Raw genomic sequence first — 17705 nt, 5'->3', positions numbered from 1 at the left:
GCCGCGGGAACGCAGGAAGGCCGGCTGGGGGGGGGGGGTGCGCCGGGCCATCAGACGGCCTCTGGGCCTCGGGCGGGCTCCATGGCCTCGGCCGGGCTGGGGCACAGGCAGGCTCTGGCGCGCACCTCCCTCCAGCTCCACCTCACGCCCACCCCTGCCGGCGGCCCCGACACCCCCTGACCCCCGACGCCGGAGCAACCCAGGGCGGATGGTTTCCAGCAAGAGGAGGCGGCGCGCCTGTCAGACGGGACGTTCCAGCTCCGAGCGTGCGGGAGAGCCCGTGAGAGCCGGTGCTCCGCGAGGACTGAATCCCCTCGGCGGGAGTGAGGCCTGGCGCCGCGGCCTTGTGCTGAAACTTCCAGGCGCGCTGGGGCTGACCTACTTTTCTCCCGGCCGCCCTGACCTCCCGGCCCCACCGGAAAGTGGAGGCGTCGGGACTCCCAGTCAGCCTCAGCCGCTCAGGATGGGGGCGGGTGTGAGAGGGTGCCCGGGGCTGCTCGGGGGGGACCCAGGCACCGCTGCTCCTCCTGCTGCACCCCCGCCCCCCGCCGCCACCAGGGAGTGCGGCCTGATGCGGGGCAGGGAGGGCATCTCTGCGGGCTTGTGCGAGCGTCAGGGGCCTCTGTGGGTGGGGGGCGACAGTCCACAGGTCGCAGGGCCGTGTCAAGCCACACATGGGGTGACGACAGTGCCCCCTGTGGGCCTGGGCAGCGAGGCCAGTGACAGGAGCAGAGCTGACCCGCACGCCCAACAGGCTGAAGCAGGAGGGTGGCCCCCCAGGGAAGCATCGGACGCCGGGACGTGAGGCAGCTCGCTCTCTCAAAGGTTCTGGGAGATGCTTTCTCGACACTCCTACAACTTTCTGTAATTTTGAAATAAGTTCAAAACAAAAACGAGTCTGTGAGCAGGAAAGACCGACAGACTCCCAGCCCTGCTGCACCTGAATGAAGAACAGGCTGAGCACGAGCCCAGGGATGCCTGTGCCCCGACCCCACCCCAGGGCCTCTGCCCAGGAGCCTGGCCGCGCAGCACAGGGGACACAGGAACTGAACCTGATGTCCCTGTACACAGCTGGCGCCTGGAGAGTGAGGCCCTAGGAGCTCCTGGAAGCACCGGCAAGAAGACCCCACAGGCGCCAGGCGGCAAGGATGGGGACGGGCACCACAAGCCCTGCTCACCTGTGTCCTGCCGCGGGCCCCCAGGGCATCTGGAGGGTTCCAAAGCCCAAACCCCTAAGGGCGAGGCAAAGTCCTAACTGTGCACGGAGGCTACAGCCTCGAACGAGACAGACAAGAGGGCAGGAGGGGCGTGCTGGGCAGTGGGCCAGAGGACAGGCTTCACAGAGGTGGTAGTGGGGGTGTCGGGGTCTGGGCACCCAGAGCCTGAGGCTGAGGCTCAGCGTGGCAAGGCAGCCGCCCAGGTGCTCCTCACTGTCCCTGGACGGTCAGACCCGGAGCAGAGGCATCCTCGGAGGCCATCTCAGGGCCGCGGAAAGAGATCCGCAGATCCTGGCAGGGGAGAGGGGGCCTGGCCTGGGGCGGCCTCCTTCCTGGAGCTTTTCACACACACACACAGGGGAGAGGGGAGAGTAAGGAAGCCCGAGTGCCTCCAGCTGTGTCCTCTGCCCTGCTCGCTTACAGCCCAGCTCGGAGGCACCCTCGCATGCCCGGCAGCTGCTCTGGCTCCCGCCCCCAAGCCCCTGGCCAGGCTGGCACCTGCTCACCACAGCACCCTCGGTGTCCTAGCCGACACCTGTGAAAGGGGATGCACCCCATGACCGTGGGCTGAGATGGATCAGGACATGCTCAGGGGGCCACATGGTGGTCTGTCCAGTCCTGGTGCCAAGACTGGCCATGACCCCACACGGCCCCTCTCCCTGGGCCCAGCCCTGGACAGGCCAACCACTGCCCCGCAGCATGGCCTGACTCATTTCTACACAACAGCAGGCCAGTGGGGCCTCTGCCACAGGGGCCAGCAACCAGGGGTACTAGTTCACATCTTACCCAGGAACCACCACCCCAGATCCAGCCCCAGAGCATCCCCCGAATTCTGCTCTGGCTCTCGATTACTCCCACCCCACCTTGTCAGCTTCCCTCTCATGGTCACTGTGGTTACAGGGTGCTGGTCCCACACATCCTATTCCTCCTGACACCCTGCAGACAGCTGGGCCATTTCACAAAGGGAACCACTGAGGCCCAGAAGGAGACCCTGCCCAGAACCGTGCAAAGACAGCACAACGAGCATCTCCCACGCCAAGGCCGACAGACCCATGCGTCGGGTCACCGTGCCCTGTCCCAGTTCTTACAACAGAGTGAGCAAATCAAATCTCCAGTCACCTTCTATGTGACTGGAGTCATGCAGTCAGCTCTATGTGACCCGGGACAGCAGAACACCAGCCTTGGAGAAACGGGGGTGGCTGGGATTACGCTGGGCTCTTTGGTCGCAGGTGGGAGGTGTGTAAGCATGGCAGGCAAACCTGGGCTGCAGTCCCTCCCAGGGTCACTGTCCTGGGTGTGCCTCACATCCAGATCCCCTAGAGTCTACACTACAGTCCCACCACCCTAGGGGAGGGGAAGGAGAGGTGTCCAGCAGCATCTCCGACAAGTGACAATGTGACTGCACACTCTGGGGCGGGTCATCCCAGCCAGAGTGCCCAACCCCAGCTCAGGGCACGTGCCAGGGATGCCAACTCTAGGGCAGGTCTGGCCTACCCTATGTGACCCAGTGAGCGTGTGTTCTCCCTTGGGGATCAGAGAAAGTCTCCAGAACCTAAAAACCATCAACCCACTGACCATGCTGAGCACGGGAAGACGGGTGGCCTCCCACATGCTGTACCTGTGCCCCACCCACCCACCTTCAGGGCCCCCTCCAGTCCCCACCCTCCACCGGGCCTGAGGCGCCTCCACAGCCCTGGGCAGTAACCTCAGCTATAGACCAAAACAGCTCGGGCAGCCCGGGGAAGGATGGGCACAAACTCAGGTACCAGCCACTCTGACAAGAGACACAGCTTCCTACAGCAGGACAGCGAGCTCGATCTCCAGGAGCAGGCACACAGCAACCTTCTCATGTGGGTAAGGGGAGAGCCGCCATGGGACGTGTCTGTGAGGGTCCAGGAGAGACCCTTGGACTGCAACCCAAGACGGCCTGCGCCCCAGCAGCCCACCTCCCATGTGGTCTGCTGCCGGGCAGGACGGATGTGCTCATGGACCTGAAGAAAAATCAGTACATAGTTAGCTTTCCAGTAAATGTCAAGAACCTGTTGTATCACAACAAAGATGTGCAAAAACCAGGCACAGGTAACAGGAGGAGGCAGCGCAGGTTTCAGAGCCGCTTCAGGAGCAGGATGGCGTGACTGAAACCTCGGGCAAAGGCAGCCCCAGACACAGACACTTGCATCACAACTTCTCAGTAAGTGCAACCAAGACACAGATTTGGGGGAAATAAAGAGGGAATCCTTCCCGTCCCTTTAGCATCAAAATAAGGTCCCAATGTGTGAAGTGTATAAGCAACAAAACCATAAAAGTACAACAGAGAAACACGAATGAGTCACCAAACATGAAGGAAGTATCAATTTGGCTACAAACAGGTCAAGAACTTCTGGAGCGAAAAAGTTACGTGAAGAAACTCAAAAGGCGTCACTGATGGGGACACCAACAGGGAGCGAAGCAGGCAGCTTCCTAAACAGCTTTTCTGAATCAACAGGAAAGACAAACCGCATAAAAGAACGGGAAGGAGCAGCACGGGGCTGCTGACAGAGAAGCAGGGCTAACAGCTGCTGAGGAAGGGCACGGTTTACAGGCCAGCCCCCCGCTCACCCGACATCGGCAGAGACCCAAGCGTACACCGGCCAGTCGGACCACAGGCAGAGGCAGACTCGCACCCGGAGCGGGAGCTCCCCAGGGGCCGGTCTTCAGCAGGCCGGTGCGCGGGGCCTGCTGTTGTGTCACGGGCTTCTCGCGCTCGGTCCCCAGTCAGAGGCATGTACCAACACCCTGGGCCACACGTGGGGACTTGTGATGCAAACCGGGGGCCAAGGGACCATCTAGCTCCTAAAACCATCCACGGACTTTTTAAACGTCTGCATATCTGACTCAGCAGTTCTGCTGCTACGTTTCTATCTACAGACGGATGTACTAGCATCCACCAACACGGGTGGACAGGACGTGCTCTGCAGCGTGGCTGCCATCATACACCAACCCCAGCAGCCTTGCAGAGGAGCGAGGCCAGCGTGTGCTGATGGCCAACCGTGCCCAGCACTCAGGGAAGCGAGGGGCAGGGCCAGCCACGTGGCAGACAGGGGAAACACAGAAGCCTGTGGGGGGGGGGGGTGCTGCACCAGAGTCCCCGCATGCAGTCCCCACGCTGGAGCAGCAGGCAGTGGCCTGACACCAGCCTGAGGAGAGCAGCTATCCCTCCCGGCCAGGGTGCGTGAGTGCCGTGGGCTCCCCAGGAGGGACAGGATGGGCCCGGCACCCGGTGGCCAGAGATGCAGCCTGAACAAGGAGGGCCTGCTCCCCACCACGGCAAGCCTGAGAAGGCGGTCACCTGCAGACGGTGCAGCTATATTTTGTTCCCTTCATTGTCCCTGTTTTCTAGACAGAAACCATTAAAAAAAATTCTTTTTTAAAGCAAAGATATAAAAAAACTAGGGACTAATTTCCCTAACTTGAGACAGCGTCTGGGAAGAAAAGTGACAAGATTATTAACCGAAGAGACCACATCAACATATTCTCATAAACACACCCAAGTTTTACTGCTAAAGCACCCTTTGGTTGATGAAAACCTCTCCCAGGATGGAACTCCCAGATACCCCAAATTGTAGCGCAGGTCGATTCAAAACCCTGAGGGCCAACTTCTAACACAAAGACCATGGTGAGGTGGCCGTCGGCGCGGCTTTCAGAGCGGAAGGCCGACAGGGCCACCAGCGGCTTCGGTTCTGTGGCGCCAGAGCTGTCCTCCTCCGAGGTGGCCCTGCCGGCCAACAGACTGACGGGAGGAACAAGGAGCAGCACCCACGGGCAGTACCCAGGGGCTCCGGGGGGCTCGGCCAACCTGCTGTGCTCCCCTCGGGGCAGACTGTCCTCCAGCGCCTGGGCCCCTGTCCCTGCAGGACCCCGTCTGCTCCCCCCTCGGCGCCCCATCCTACCTGCGCCAACCTGGCCCATGTCCACGGCCTTCCGCAGGCTGCTGTCAGGAGACCAGGTGGGGGAACCCTCCAGAGGGGGCCAGAGGGACGGCGAGCAGCACAGACGCATTCCGACGACAGAGGCCAACAGCCCACCATCTCGGGCTCCCTTGTCTCAGACACCACCTCTACAGCTGCATCACAGCCAGGCCCCCAACAGGGCCATCAGGCGGCACCCCCACCCTGGGACACGCAAGCCAAGGCCAGCCTCCCCCGGCAGCTGCTGCCAGGAAGCAAGGGGACCCTGGGCGAGGTGCACTCCCCTCCTCGCCCCTCCCCACAACCTTCTGGCACCCGGGATGATCCCACAGGGCCAGGACAGGCCCTGCTCAAGACTCCTGGCCAGACAGGCCCCACACAGCCTCCCCGAGCGTGGCCAGCACCGAGCACGCACAGCGAGAGGGGGAAGTCACGGGCAAGGGCAGGGGGCGCACAGGAGGGCCCCAACCTCCCGGACTCCGCCCGAGCACCCTGAGGTGGGCTTTGGCAGATAGGCAGCGGCTGCCAGGCGCCTGGGCCACAAAGCCCCCATAAGGTGGGCCGCGCAGGCGAGCAGAGGCCACGCACAGGCCTCCTCTCGGGCACCGGTGACACGAGCGGCAGCAGGCGGCCCGGCGGGGTGCTGCTGCCAGGCTCCACGAGCAGCAGAAATGTGTCGAGAACCTGAAATAGCTCCTTGCCGCCAGGTCCAAGGTGCCAGGTTTAGAAATAGCACCCGCACTCGGAGAGCATCTCCCCACCGCGCCTCCTGCAGCACGTGCAACAGCCGCACCACGGAGCAGTACCTCTCATGTGGGAGTGACCCCCGGTGACCACACAGCCCCACGGGGTCCGAAGAACGATGCCAGGGGACAGCACTGTGAAGACAGCATCCCCTCGTGGAAGGAAGGTTCTGCAGAGGTGGAGAGGAGCAGAGACGCTCGAGGGGTATCGGGTGATGACGGAGCCCCCCCCCCCCCCCCCCCCCCCGCCCCGGCCCGCCACGACCAGGCCCAACTCCACGGCCGGAGGAGCTCTGTGCCAGCGCAGCCCCCCACCCGCCACGTCTCCTCCAGGCTGCGGAGAGGCAGGCCAGGGCACCGCGAGCCCTGCAGGAGGCACCCAGGGCTATCCCAATCAGACCCCCAGACGGGGCCAGCGTGGGGTGCAGCCCCAGGCACCAAGAGCCGTGAGGCCGGCTCACGAGAAGGGCAGGCGGCGTGAGCGCTCGGCTGTCAGTGTGTGGGCACAGCGGGTCACAGACCCAGAATCCCACAGGGGGACACAGGCGCAGCGGTCTCCGAGGGGGAAGGAGGCGCTGTCTTTTCTGGATGCACACCCTTCTCCACTGTGAAGTGTTCCCTTTCACAAAAGTGGTTTTAGGGGGAGGCCGGTCTCGAACTTCCACGCCTCTGCTAGGGCTCAGCCAGTCGTGCTGGGCTGAGGCCTCGGGCGCCCACTCACACACCAGCTCCGCTTCAGGGGGCCAGGACCTCGAGCAAAACAGAGTGAGGTGCTTCTGCCAGTCTGGCCCCCGCCCCCCCGAACCCCAGCTTCCAGAGCAAGCCCAGATCTGCTCCCTCCCACCGATGCGCAACACCCCCCACCCCATGCATGGAGAGGTCTGCTGCGGCAAGATGCTGGCCCCTCTGGAGGCCATGTGTTCCCCCACCGTGCACGCTAAACCTCTTCTAGGACAGGTAAATCCAACAAGTGACCTCAGTCTGATGGACACGCAGCTGGCCGTGCTGCTCTAGGACAGAGGAGGGGGTCGCCAGGAGCCGCCCCGTCACCTGCTCGGGCCACGCTCTGCAGTCAACTCTGCAAGGATGCACGCCCAGGGCCCCCAGCAACCCTCCTGCACATGAGGGGGCCAACCACAGAAAGCCTCAGGCCGCCAGTGAGGAAACGATGGGCAGGACGTGGCCGAGCAGGCGGGCTCCTGACTGCCCCCCGAGACAGCAGAGGTCACCTCCTGGGACAAACGCAGCAGCGTACAGATGGCTGGCGGGCTGAAGGCAGCCCCCACCAGCAGCAGGAGCCGCGCGGAAACGCTCCTGGGCAGGCTGGCCTGGGAGCCGCTCCAGTGTCTCCACAGCACGTCCCTCGCAGGAACAGGCTAACGGGACAGCCACTCACTGCTTCCAGAGAAGAGCTGGCCTCCCAGGTCCCGGGGGCAGTGAAAGGCACACCCGGCCACAGACGCCTCCTCACACCAGCACTGCCCACTGGCCCAGGAGGCGGCCTGGGCACAGGTCAGGGTGGGACGGACGCCCAGAGCTGTCCAGGAGCACAGGCAGGCTCGAGCACCCTCAGGGTTTGAGCCCGATCCAGACCTCGACCTGGGGCCTCGGCCAACAGGCACACCATGGCCCTGCAGCGTGGCACCCCAGCGGCTGGCCTGTAGAGTGGGGCACGGTCCTCCCGGTCCCATCCTTGTCCTTCCCCACAGACAGGCAGGACCCTGGGCCTTAGTCCTGCGAGGTGGCTGCCCAGCTCCCCTGATGGTCTCCCTCCATTCTCCAGAGGATGACTCACCTGGGTGTACCCTGAGCCAAGCCAGGGACCCCTGATGGGAGGAGGAGGGGTCCATTGCTCAAAGACGCTGTGACTGTCCCTGAGGCCCTGGACCTGGTGAATCATGACCTGTGGGGCCTCCACCCTGCTGTGGCTCACACCACCTCCAGGAGCCCGGCGTGCTGGCGTGTCCCATCTCCTCCCCACCCCCAGGTGGGCTGTGTAGCTCTGCTGGCATCTGGGTCACCAGTGCTGGGCAACAGCGTGCGGAGAGGGCGTGGGCGGGGCACGCCTGCAGGGTACACCAGGGGCCGGCTGGGCCCCACCCGAGCCCACAAAGACACCTAAAAGCCAGCAGCCCTCCTCCAGCACAGAGTCAGCCCCCTCACTGCCCTCGGGGCTGCCGGGATGGGCAGAGACTCCCGTGAGCTCAAGGGGCGGAGGCAAGCTGCAGCCTCGGGGATGCTGGGCGCTCCCAGCCCCTTGGCACCTCAGGCCACATCCTCAGCGCATCTGCCTCAGCACACGCTGTGCACACAAGTCCTCACACGGCTGCCGCAGGGCCCGTGGGCTTCAGCCAGGTCTTCCTGTGCTTTACCTCCCGCAACGAGCCCGTCTAGAAACTGGAAGAAGGTCCTGGAGATGAAGTGGCTTTGGCTTGTCCCAAACTGGGGAGGAAGGGGATCCATGCACAGGACCAAGCACTCCCACGTTCCTCCCCCCAAAGCCCGGATGACAGAGGGGCAGGAAGCAGGCCCCATGCCCTGCAGCCTCACACCCATACCCTCTCAAAACCACCCAAGCAGGGCTCCTCTGGGCTGCGCCCTTGACCTTGCCCTTCCCTGCTTCCTGTTGTTAACAACCAACGGGCTGGAGGCAGACCAAGGCATCAGCAGCCCGACGGCGGGCCGCTTCCTGCCCCGGCACCGCGTGACTGCAGGGCCAGATGCCATCCGCATTCCAGCACAGCGGCCCGGCAGCTGCCAGCAGGCCCAGAGCAGAAGACCCTGCCTTCCAATCCCCCACCTGGTCAGGGGCGCAGACTTCGGGCCCGCAAGTCAGGACGCCCCCAGAGGCAGTGGGTGCCCCTCCCGGGGGCTGGGCAGGGCCGCTCCCCCCCAGGGCCAACACCCACAGCAAGGAACCAATACCCTGGTGAGAGCAGAGGAGCCCACAGCCAGCAGCCAGCAGTCACAGGAGACGCGGCCACCTCCAGCGGGCAGGCGCCACACGCGGCAGCAAGGACACGGGAAGGCTCTCTGGCTCCCGAACCTGGCAAAGGCCCCACCCGCTGCAGACCTCGGGGACCCCCTGCAACGGTCTTCAGGAGGACCAGAAGCCACGGGGCTCACACAGCCCCTCGGCCAGGCGGTCCCCAGACCACTACCAGCAAGGCCGCCGCGCTCTTGCCTGGGCTGGTCCAGAGAGCAACAATGCCCTCTCCTCGCTCCTCTCACATTCAGGGTGGCATGGGGACAAGGAGGGAAAACCTGCCGGGGACTTTGTCCCGCCCCTGCTTCACGGCTGGAGGAATTAGTGCGAAAAGTCTTTGAAGGGGGAGCTTTACAAAATCCCCCAAGGCCCCGCATGGTGCGCAGGAGCTCCACTCCCCAGGCAGGGCCAGCCTCTCCAAGCCCGGGCGGCCTCGCGGGAGACGCAGCTCTGCCGCCCTCTGCCGAGCACTCTCCAGGCCTGCACCTGCTCGGGCGGGAGCGAAGGTCACAGGCCTGCAGCCCGGAGCGCGGAGCCCGGAGGAGCCCGGAGCCCGGAGGAGCCCGGAGGAGCCCGGAGGAGCCCGAGAGGGCAGGCCCAAGGCTTCGCCCTGGAGCCTCTGCAGCCCGGAGGCTGGCCCAGTCCACTCGGCCCTCAGAGCACCTGCCAGCAGCCTCCGCACCACCAGCATGCGGCCGCCCAGCGTGCTTCCCTGCCTCTCTTCCACCGCATTCCCTAACCAGGCCTGTCCTCGCGTGCCGGCCTCACTGGCTCAGGTCCCGGGCCAGCACTGCCCAGCCCAGGCCACAGGGCTGAGCACTGGCCCAACAGCCCACCTCCCGTGTGAGAACAACGGAGCTGGTTTTTTGCAGCTTTCCAGACAGAGGAATACAGAAGTAGAAAGAGAACCAGCAGAGTGGTGTCCTGTGCAGGGGAAGGGTACAGGAGCCCGATGCTCACCCTGGACCCCCGGGGGCCCCCAAAGACAGGTGCGGAGGAGCTTCAAAGCCCCTTCGCACACAGGTCCATGAGCCCACAGAGCCTGACCCTCGGCAAAGCCGAGTTCTGCTGCTGCTGCTGGTGGCGCCATCTGCCGCAGGAACTGGGGGTGACCTCCGGCTCCACACCACAGCCTCCTGCCCCCAGGGTGGGAGATGAAGCCCCCCAGAGCACCTCACTGGGAGCTCAGTGTCCCTGCCCGGGATCAGAAGGTAGGCCCAAGGAGGGACAGACCTGGCTCCTAGGCTGGCAGGGCTCCCAGAGGCTCACTGCACAAACTCAGAAAAGATGGCACCTGCAAAGCACCCACAGGGTCCAACGGGCCCCGTGGGTGAGCACAGGGCCGCACGCGGGAGGAGCATGTGCACGCGTGCTAGGGAAGGGGAGCCGCACGGGTGCACAGGGTGGGGATGTACAATGGGCCAGAGGATGGCCCCACAACCAGGCTAGGGCTCCCCCGCAGGTTCAGCCTCCTCCAGACCATACCCGTGGCATGGTGCGGCACGGCGACCAGAGGCAGGCGCAATTCCTTCTGTGACTCATCCCAGGGCAAGGACTCCAGGAGGGACACGTCTGCGCTAATGCAGGCTGACAGGCACGCTCGTTCTCACGGCCCAGCAGGTGGCCAGGCAGCAGATGCCACCTTCCACAGGCCCTGAGCCTGCCCCAGGCCACCAGCCCCAGCTCATCTGTCATCTCCCTGTAGGCTCCAGGGCCCTGGCCAGTTGGGAGACAAGGTGACACAGGCCAAGATGGAAGAGCTGCGGGCAAAGAGGGAGACGAGGTGCAGGGGGAGGCTGAAGCACGGCCGCCTGAGCTGTCTGGGCACCTCCAGCCAGCAGGGGAGGGGCCATGGCTTCCGCAGCATCAGCTGGGCTAGAATCAAGCACCATGTCAAACACGTCCGGTCTGCGAACCCGTCTTCACCAAAACAGGCCAAACCTAGGAGGCGAGCAGCGTCTTTACCGCCCTTTCCCAGACGAGGAACACGGCCCAGAGCAGAGCCAGTGCCCTGCCTGGACTGCAGCTCGTGGGCTCCCGAGCGCACACTCCTACCCGTCGGCAGCTTGGCCCCAGGCTACGCCCACTTGAGGGTCCCCAGGACCCAGACCTGCACCCGAGGCCTTCCGAGCTCTGCTGACTGCAAGACCACAGAGCTAACAGCCCGTCGCCAGGCCCTCTCCTTCTGTAAGCAGCTTAGTTTTCTGCGTGCTATGGTATCTTGACGTCCTAAAAATACACCTTCCTGGCTGGGGAGACTCCCTGCTCCGGGCTAGCCAATCCCCGTGCTCGGCCTGCTAACCTCCCCGGTGCTCCCACCCCGTGGCCCCGTGTGCTTGCTCCTGTCTCGAGGACCTGAGAGCATAACACACTGTTCTCCTGAGCTCCTCATGTCTCCTTGTGAGCACACCTGACTGCCCGTCCCTGAAAGAAAGCCAAGCACCTTCCTTCCTTCCGCCTCCCCTCCGCCCCAACCCCTGTGGTTTTCAGGCTTACACCACCCAGACTTCTAATGTTCCCTTTGCTGGGAAGTAACATCCTGCTCTTTCTGGGTGGCCATGCTTTCTGTGGTGGTCTAGAATCTTCTAAAGAGCCCTCAGACTCCGTACAAAGCCAAGAGGTAACTGAGTTTCGCCCACTGAGCAGAGATATGAGCGCAAGGTCCCAGATCTGCGGTGACCACGGGGACTCCCACAGGACTGCAGCGGCTGCTAGGACCCAATCAGATCAGGAAGGACTGGGTCATGCATAGCGAAGAACCGAAGAACCGAGAGGACAGGGCTGGGGTCCAGGATCGCCAAGAGTCGATGAGAAAAGATGGAGACGCTTCTGTACTCCTCTAGCAGCCAAGCAGGACCCGCGAGGCTACTGGCCAGTATCCTGATGTGGCGGCATCACAGACACGGGAGGGTGGTGGAAACAAGGTCAAGCAGGTCGGGATGGGGTCCCAGTGACGCTGGAGCTGGCTGGGGACCACCCTAAGGTGGGCACACAGCCTCAGCTGCTCTCTCTGCACAGGGGAGGTGGGGAGGAGAGGGATGTGGGAGGACTGTGACCATGCCCTGCAGGGAGTGGTGCCAGAGGGAGGCCCTGCTGTCCTACATCAGCGAACTGGGCCCCTCTATTGCCACTTCACCTCGTCCTGTGCCACGTCCTCTGTGAAGGGGGACAAAGGATGCCAGCCCCTCACGGACATGGGAGTGCTACCTGCATGCTAAAGGGGCCCCAGACAGCTCCCAGGCGGCCACGTGACACGCCTGCCCGGCAGATGCAGTGAACCAGATGCTCCAAAATCCAGCAGCCAACGGTGTGTAGCGCCAGGGCTCCAGTGCAGGACCCAGAACTAAACACTAAGGCTCTGTCCCCTCTGTCCCTCCAAGCTGTCGGGGACACTGCGGCACAGACGGCTTCTCCCACCGTGCCCTGGGCCCTCACCTGGGGCCAGCCCCTCACAGAGACCCCACTGCAGGCAGTGGGCCCGGCGCCCGTAGAGAGCCCACCTACTCAGGTGTGCGCCTGCGCTTCAACAGTCACGGCTCCTCCTGAGAGAGCTTTGTCAGCGTCCCAGGAACAAGAGCCACGCACTCTGCAGCTACATCCACCGGGCCCCTGGATGGAGGTGGCAAGAGCCCAGCGCTCAGCATCAGGCAACAGGTGTGGGTGGGCCGTCACTGCAGGCTGAGCGCCCACAAACGTGCCGCTCACTCAGAAGGACGAGAAGGCGAGAGCACCAGCCCAGGGGCCCATCTCCCGCTGGCTGCCCACCCACACCGCGGGAAGACAGCATCTGTCGGCAACCTGGAGGAGTAACTTCCTGGGCCGTGTAAACACCCCAGAAGGGCTAACCTGAACAGTACACACAGCGCTCACCCACGTCTAAGGAAAGCGATAAAAACCGTCCCAATGTGTAGACAGACCAGAAGAGGACACTGAACACGCGGAGAGTCTACGTGCCCGCGGCCTCAGGTACAGGCCTGCCCTGGCCCCAGGTCCCCGCAGGAGCACAGGGCTCACACCGGGGCGGGACGCAGCCAGAGCTGCCACCTGCTAGGTGGCATTCGTCCTGAGACACAGTCGGCAGGAGGGTCTGTGAGGGACGAGAACAAGCCACCCTGGAACGTGCCGCTTTGGCCGCCGTGAGGATTCCCCTGAGCCGGAGGCAAATGGGATCGACAGGTGAGGAAGGCAGCCCTCCCTGCGCTGCCCTTCGCTGACTAACAGCAGAAAATCCCGAAACTGACCGCCACGGGTCCCTCTCCTGGGACATCTCACGGCCGTGAAGATGAGAAATCAGCACCCGGATGCACCTGCGCACACAGGCCCTACTCCGCTAGGTTTCCCCCTTAGGATGGCCTTCTCGTCTGCCGTTGGAAGCCACAATGTGAGCGCTCTGCACTTACCTGACAAGGAAACACTAATAGGTTCACGTGTAACAGCAGTATTGCACGTTTATATTTTAAGAGCCCTCAAAATATACATTAAGATTTTATTAATTTGACAGAGAGACAGGCAGGCGGAGCCGCGGAGAGGGAGAAGCAGACGCCCCGCTGAGCAGGGAGTCCGACGCGGCACTTGATCCCAGGACACTGAGACCATGACCTGAGCCACAGGCAGATGCTTAACAGACGGAGCCCCCCAGGTGCCCCTGGAAATATATATTAAAAGAATTTATAAGTAAAACCCTGTTTGTGTCAAAATAACCCCGTATGTGTCGAAAGAGGGTGACGGGTACATAGGGTATCCTCACACCGTTCTACTTAAACGCACATTAAAACTTGTCCATTAACAAAAAAAGCCTTTCAAGAACGTACAGGCTAACTTGCAGCTTGCCTGGCACACACGAGTGTGTTAGACCAGCCTGGTGCCAGAGCTGTAAACACCCGGACCTTGGCCGCACGTTCTCACCTCTCCTGACGGAAGCAACGCTCCTCGTGTCTGGGTCCAGCTTCTGCACCAAGGCACTGGGGTCTATCTTGGTCCCGGCAAAAACATCACTGTTCACGAAAGCCCATTCCTAGGAAGGAAAGAAGACGGAAGACTTCCCTGCGGCTCCAGAGCACAAGGCCAGGTCGGTCCCGGGGCGGGGGAGCCCTTGGCGGGGCGTCCAGGTGAGCAGGCCAGCTCCTCCCCGAGAGCCTGCGGGAGGTAACCCTCGTCCCCCTCCGCCACCCGGGTTGAGCCCACTGGGAGCTCGCAGCTGGGAACCTAAGGCACTACTTCCCGCCTGCCTCAGAACACCGGACGGGCTTCGTTCCTGGCGCGGGGACCCTCTCAGAGCAGACGGGATCGGCAGCGATCGTGAGCTGAGAGGTCAGCCCCCGGCGCACCGTGACAGGAACCAGGTTTCCTCCCGAACCCGCGCCATCTCATCCTTCCCAGAGCACTCTCTGTTTCATGACCACTGCTGGACCTCGGCAATCCCCCCCCAGGCTTCCGACCCGCGCTCACCCCACAGGGAGACTTCAACCCCCCTCCCCTCGCCTCCCCCCGTCACTGCCGATCACACTGTGCTGAGCCAGAGCCCACCTCCTGGGCCCACCTGGCTCATTCCAGGTCCAAGCTCCAGGACTGGGGCGAGCGGGAACTAGCCTGAGGGCCCAGGTGAGGGGCTGGCCTGCACCCAGAGCTTGCACAGGGCACCTCAACGAGAAGCCCACGCTCCTCAGGAGCTCCCAGGGTGGGAGGGAAAGTCAGTAAACAAGATAAACAAGACACACGAGGAAAATCACAGGGGCCAGTGCTGGAGCCTGGGAGGCGGCTGGGAGGACCACGCAGTGAAGGCCACCCCAGTGGAGCCCTCCCAAGGAGGAGCCGCAGGGGGTGAGGGGCAGTGCCGCCCCCGGCCGCGTGCACACAGCCAGTCCTCACTTTGCATCACGTGCCCATTTGGACACTGTCCACGGTGGTGCTTTACAGCTTCACATTTCTGGACCCTCACACATGAGGGGTTGATGCTGCGCCACTGGTGTCCTTCGAGGACTGCGATGTCATCACGTGACCAGACCCCCGGTGGTCCGTCCGTGGAACTTCCTCCTCCACGCCACAGCGCGGCCCCTGGACTCCTCATCGCTACTAGGCCCATCTGCTGCTCTTCCCCTCCAGGTTTCCTTCTGCTTCCTTCTCTTCCTTCCACGTGTTAGACACACTCATCCCAGTCTCCATGTGACAATTCAACCTACTGCCCTCCCAGCGTTGAACTCTGATGCCGACTGTCATGCGTGGTGGGCCGTGTCCCTCTAACTTTGTCCACAGTCCTGAGTTCAGCAGGTTTCACTGGCTGTGGGAATCCCACGAGGCCTGGCCAGCACAGGGACGGAGAGCCAGGGCTGCAGGCGAACCGTCGGGTGGACAGGGACAGGGCTGTGGCAGGTTGTCCCCAGCAACCACTTCGCCAAAGACAGTTACAAATGTCACCAGAAAGGAAGAAACTGCAGCTCAGGAGCTATGCCCTGCCCCAGTCCACCTTACGGAAACCCCGGGAGCTCGGCTCCTGTGCCCCTCCGTCCCCCAGCACGGCCACAGCCCCTGGTCCAGGGAGGTGAGGCCCCTCGCCCCCACTGCAGGCGGGAAGGCCGACAAAGTGGTTCTCCCCACTGGCCCAGCTTCCCCTGCAGGGCAGAGGTCCTGAAGGGCCAGGACGACTGGGGGCCACGCCCTACAGGCCGGGGTCTCTTTCTGGGGTGATAGACACGTTCTGAAGTCTGTAGTGACGGCTGCACGACTCTGGATACACTAACGACGCCGGTAGACGTGTACGCTCCAAACGAGCCACTACTGCCAGAGCTCTCAGCAGAGCCAGCGCATCGAGCTCCTTCCTCACCCTGCGTGTCCGTGTAACGGAACTCGGACCGAACGCGGACCGAACTCGGACTTCTCCGCGGCAAACAGGGAGAGGGCGGTTGGGAAGTTATGAAGACTGGGAGTGCAGCCGTGGTGTGGAGCGCTGTCCTGTCCACTGTCCCCGCGCCTGTGCCTGGCCACGGGGGCAGCATCAACGCCCTCAGGCAGCCCAGGGGTCAGTGCAAGGGTCGCAGCAGGGGGGCTGCAGCCCAAAGGAGGCACGGGGCAGAGGGGGGGTCAGCCTGTGGTCGCAGCCTGGGGGTCGCAACCCGGGGGTCAGCTGAGGGTCACAGCCTGAGGGTCGCAGCCCAGGGGTCACAGCCGGGGGTGGCAGCCCGGGGGTCAGCCGAGGGTCACAGCCGAGGGGGGTCAGCTGGGGGTCACAGCCCGGGGTGGGGTCAGCCGGGGGTCACAGCCAGGGGGTCACAGCCCAGGGGTCTGCCGGGGGTTGCAGCCCAGGGGTCAGCTGAGGGTCACAGCCCAGGGGTCAGCCAGGGGTCACAGCCCAGGGGGTCAGCTGAGGGTCATAGCCTGGGGGTCAGCCAGGGGTCACAGCCCGGGGGTCTGCTGAGGTCACAACCCAAGGGTTGCAGCCCGGGGGTCACAGCCTGGGGGATCAGCCGGGGGAGTCACAGCCCAGGGTCAGCCGGGGGTCAGCCGAGGGTCACAGCCCGGGAGTCAGCTGAGGGTCACAGCCCAGGGGTCAGAGCCCAGCGGTCACAGCCCAGGAGTCAGCCGGGGGTTGCAGCCCAGGGGGTCAACCGAGGGTCACAGCCCGGGGGGTGAGCTGAGGGTCACAACCCAGGGGTCAGCCAGGGGTCAGCCGGGGGTCACAGCCCGGGGGTCTGCCGGGGGTCGCAGCCCAGGGGTCAGCCGAGGGTCGCAGCCGGGGGTCACAGCCCGGGGGGTCAGCCGGGGGTCGCAGCCCGGGGGTCTGCTGAGGGTCACAGCCCGAGGGTTATAGCCCGGGGGTCACCGCTCGGGGGTTCAGCCGGGGGTTCACAGCCCGGGGGTCAGCCGGGGGTCGCAGCCCGGGGGGGTGGGCCGAGGGTCGCAGCCGGGGGTCACAGCCCGGGGTTCACAGCCCGGGGTCAGCCGAGGGTGGCAGCCCGGGGTCAGCCGGGGGTCGCAGCCCGGGGTCAGCCGGGGGTCGCAGCCCGGGGGGTCAGCCGGGGGTCGCAGCCCGGGGTCAGCCGATGGTCAGCCCCGGGGCCACACGCACGGCGGGGCCGACCCCCGAGGACGGCTGAGACGCCCTCCGCCGCCCCAGGGACCCCGAGAGCAGCAGGCTGAGCGCGGCCCGGGGGCGTCCCGGGGACACAGACACACACTCCGCCCGCCGCCCCGCCCGCCGCCCGCCGCTCACCTTCGCGCCGAGCCCGCCGGCCGCCTCCCGAGCCGGGGCCGCCTCCGGATCCGGGGGCGCGGGGCCCGACGCCGCCTGCCCCGCGGGCCTCACCGCCGCCTGGTGCACGCGGGCGCGCAGCCCCCTCACCTTCCCCATGCTCCGCGAGCCCCGCCGGAAGCCGCGCGGCGTGCGCCCACCGCCGGCCGGAAGCTGGTCCTGCGCGCCGGCGGCCGGGCGGAAACAGGGGCCGGGCGGAAACAGGCGCCGGGCGGCTGGGATCCGCGCTCCCACCTCCCGCCCGCCGCGCAGGCGCCCGGCGGGAGGGGGCGGGGCCAGGACTGCGGCCCCGCCCCCGGCAGGTGTGGGTGACCGCGGCGCTGCGGACGGCCGTCGGGCCACCTGCGGGCGGGGGGGGGCGGGGGGGGGGACGGGTCCTGCACGTTGGGGTGCGGGTGGTCAGGCACTGGCTCGCCGCCGGCCCCCTGTGCCCTGCTTCCGAGAACTGACCACCCGCCAAAGGGAATGGGGGGGACTCGCCAGCCGCCTGCAAAGCGGGGTGCCACCTGCCAGGGGGACACAGGTGCTTCCCAGCGGGCACCACACCGATGACCACAGCCACAGGGC

The 17705-nt window shown here is 64.6% G+C and overlaps 1 protein-coding gene across 5 annotated transcripts in view; it reads right to left on the bottom strand.

Moving 5' to 3' along the window:
* Positions 1 to 17274, bottom strand: part of FAM207A (family with sequence similarity 207 member A) — a 48066-nt gene extending 30792 nt beyond the window's left edge. For 3 of the 5 annotated variants that reach the window (XR_005382469.1, XM_038581656.1, XM_038581657.1), the window contains exons 1-2: positions 17100 to 17274; positions 13799 to 13907 (exon numbers count right to left, since the gene is read on the bottom strand). Coding sequence is in view for 4 of the 5 variants with exons in the window: in XM_038581656.1 (XP_038437584.1) it covers positions 13799 to 13907; positions 17100 to 17237 (247 nt within the window). In the remaining variant the exon portion in view is untranslated. Of the gene's footprint in view, positions 1 to 7702; positions 7896 to 8279; positions 8479 to 13798; positions 13908 to 17099 lie in introns of those variants that run through there. The other 2 variants (XM_038581658.1, XM_038581659.1) reach the window with 2 other exon arrangements.
* Positions 17275 to 17705: the final 431 nt, after the last annotated feature.

The sequence above is a fragment of the Canis lupus genome, chromosome 31, assembly GCF_011100685.1.
Source record: "Canis lupus familiaris isolate Mischka breed German Shepherd chromosome 31, alternate assembly UU_Cfam_GSD_1.0, whole genome shotgun sequence".
Taxonomy (NCBI): Eukaryota; Metazoa; Chordata; class Mammalia; order Carnivora; family Canidae; genus Canis; species Canis lupus.
This window is presented reverse-complemented; position numbering and strand designations above follow the sequence as displayed.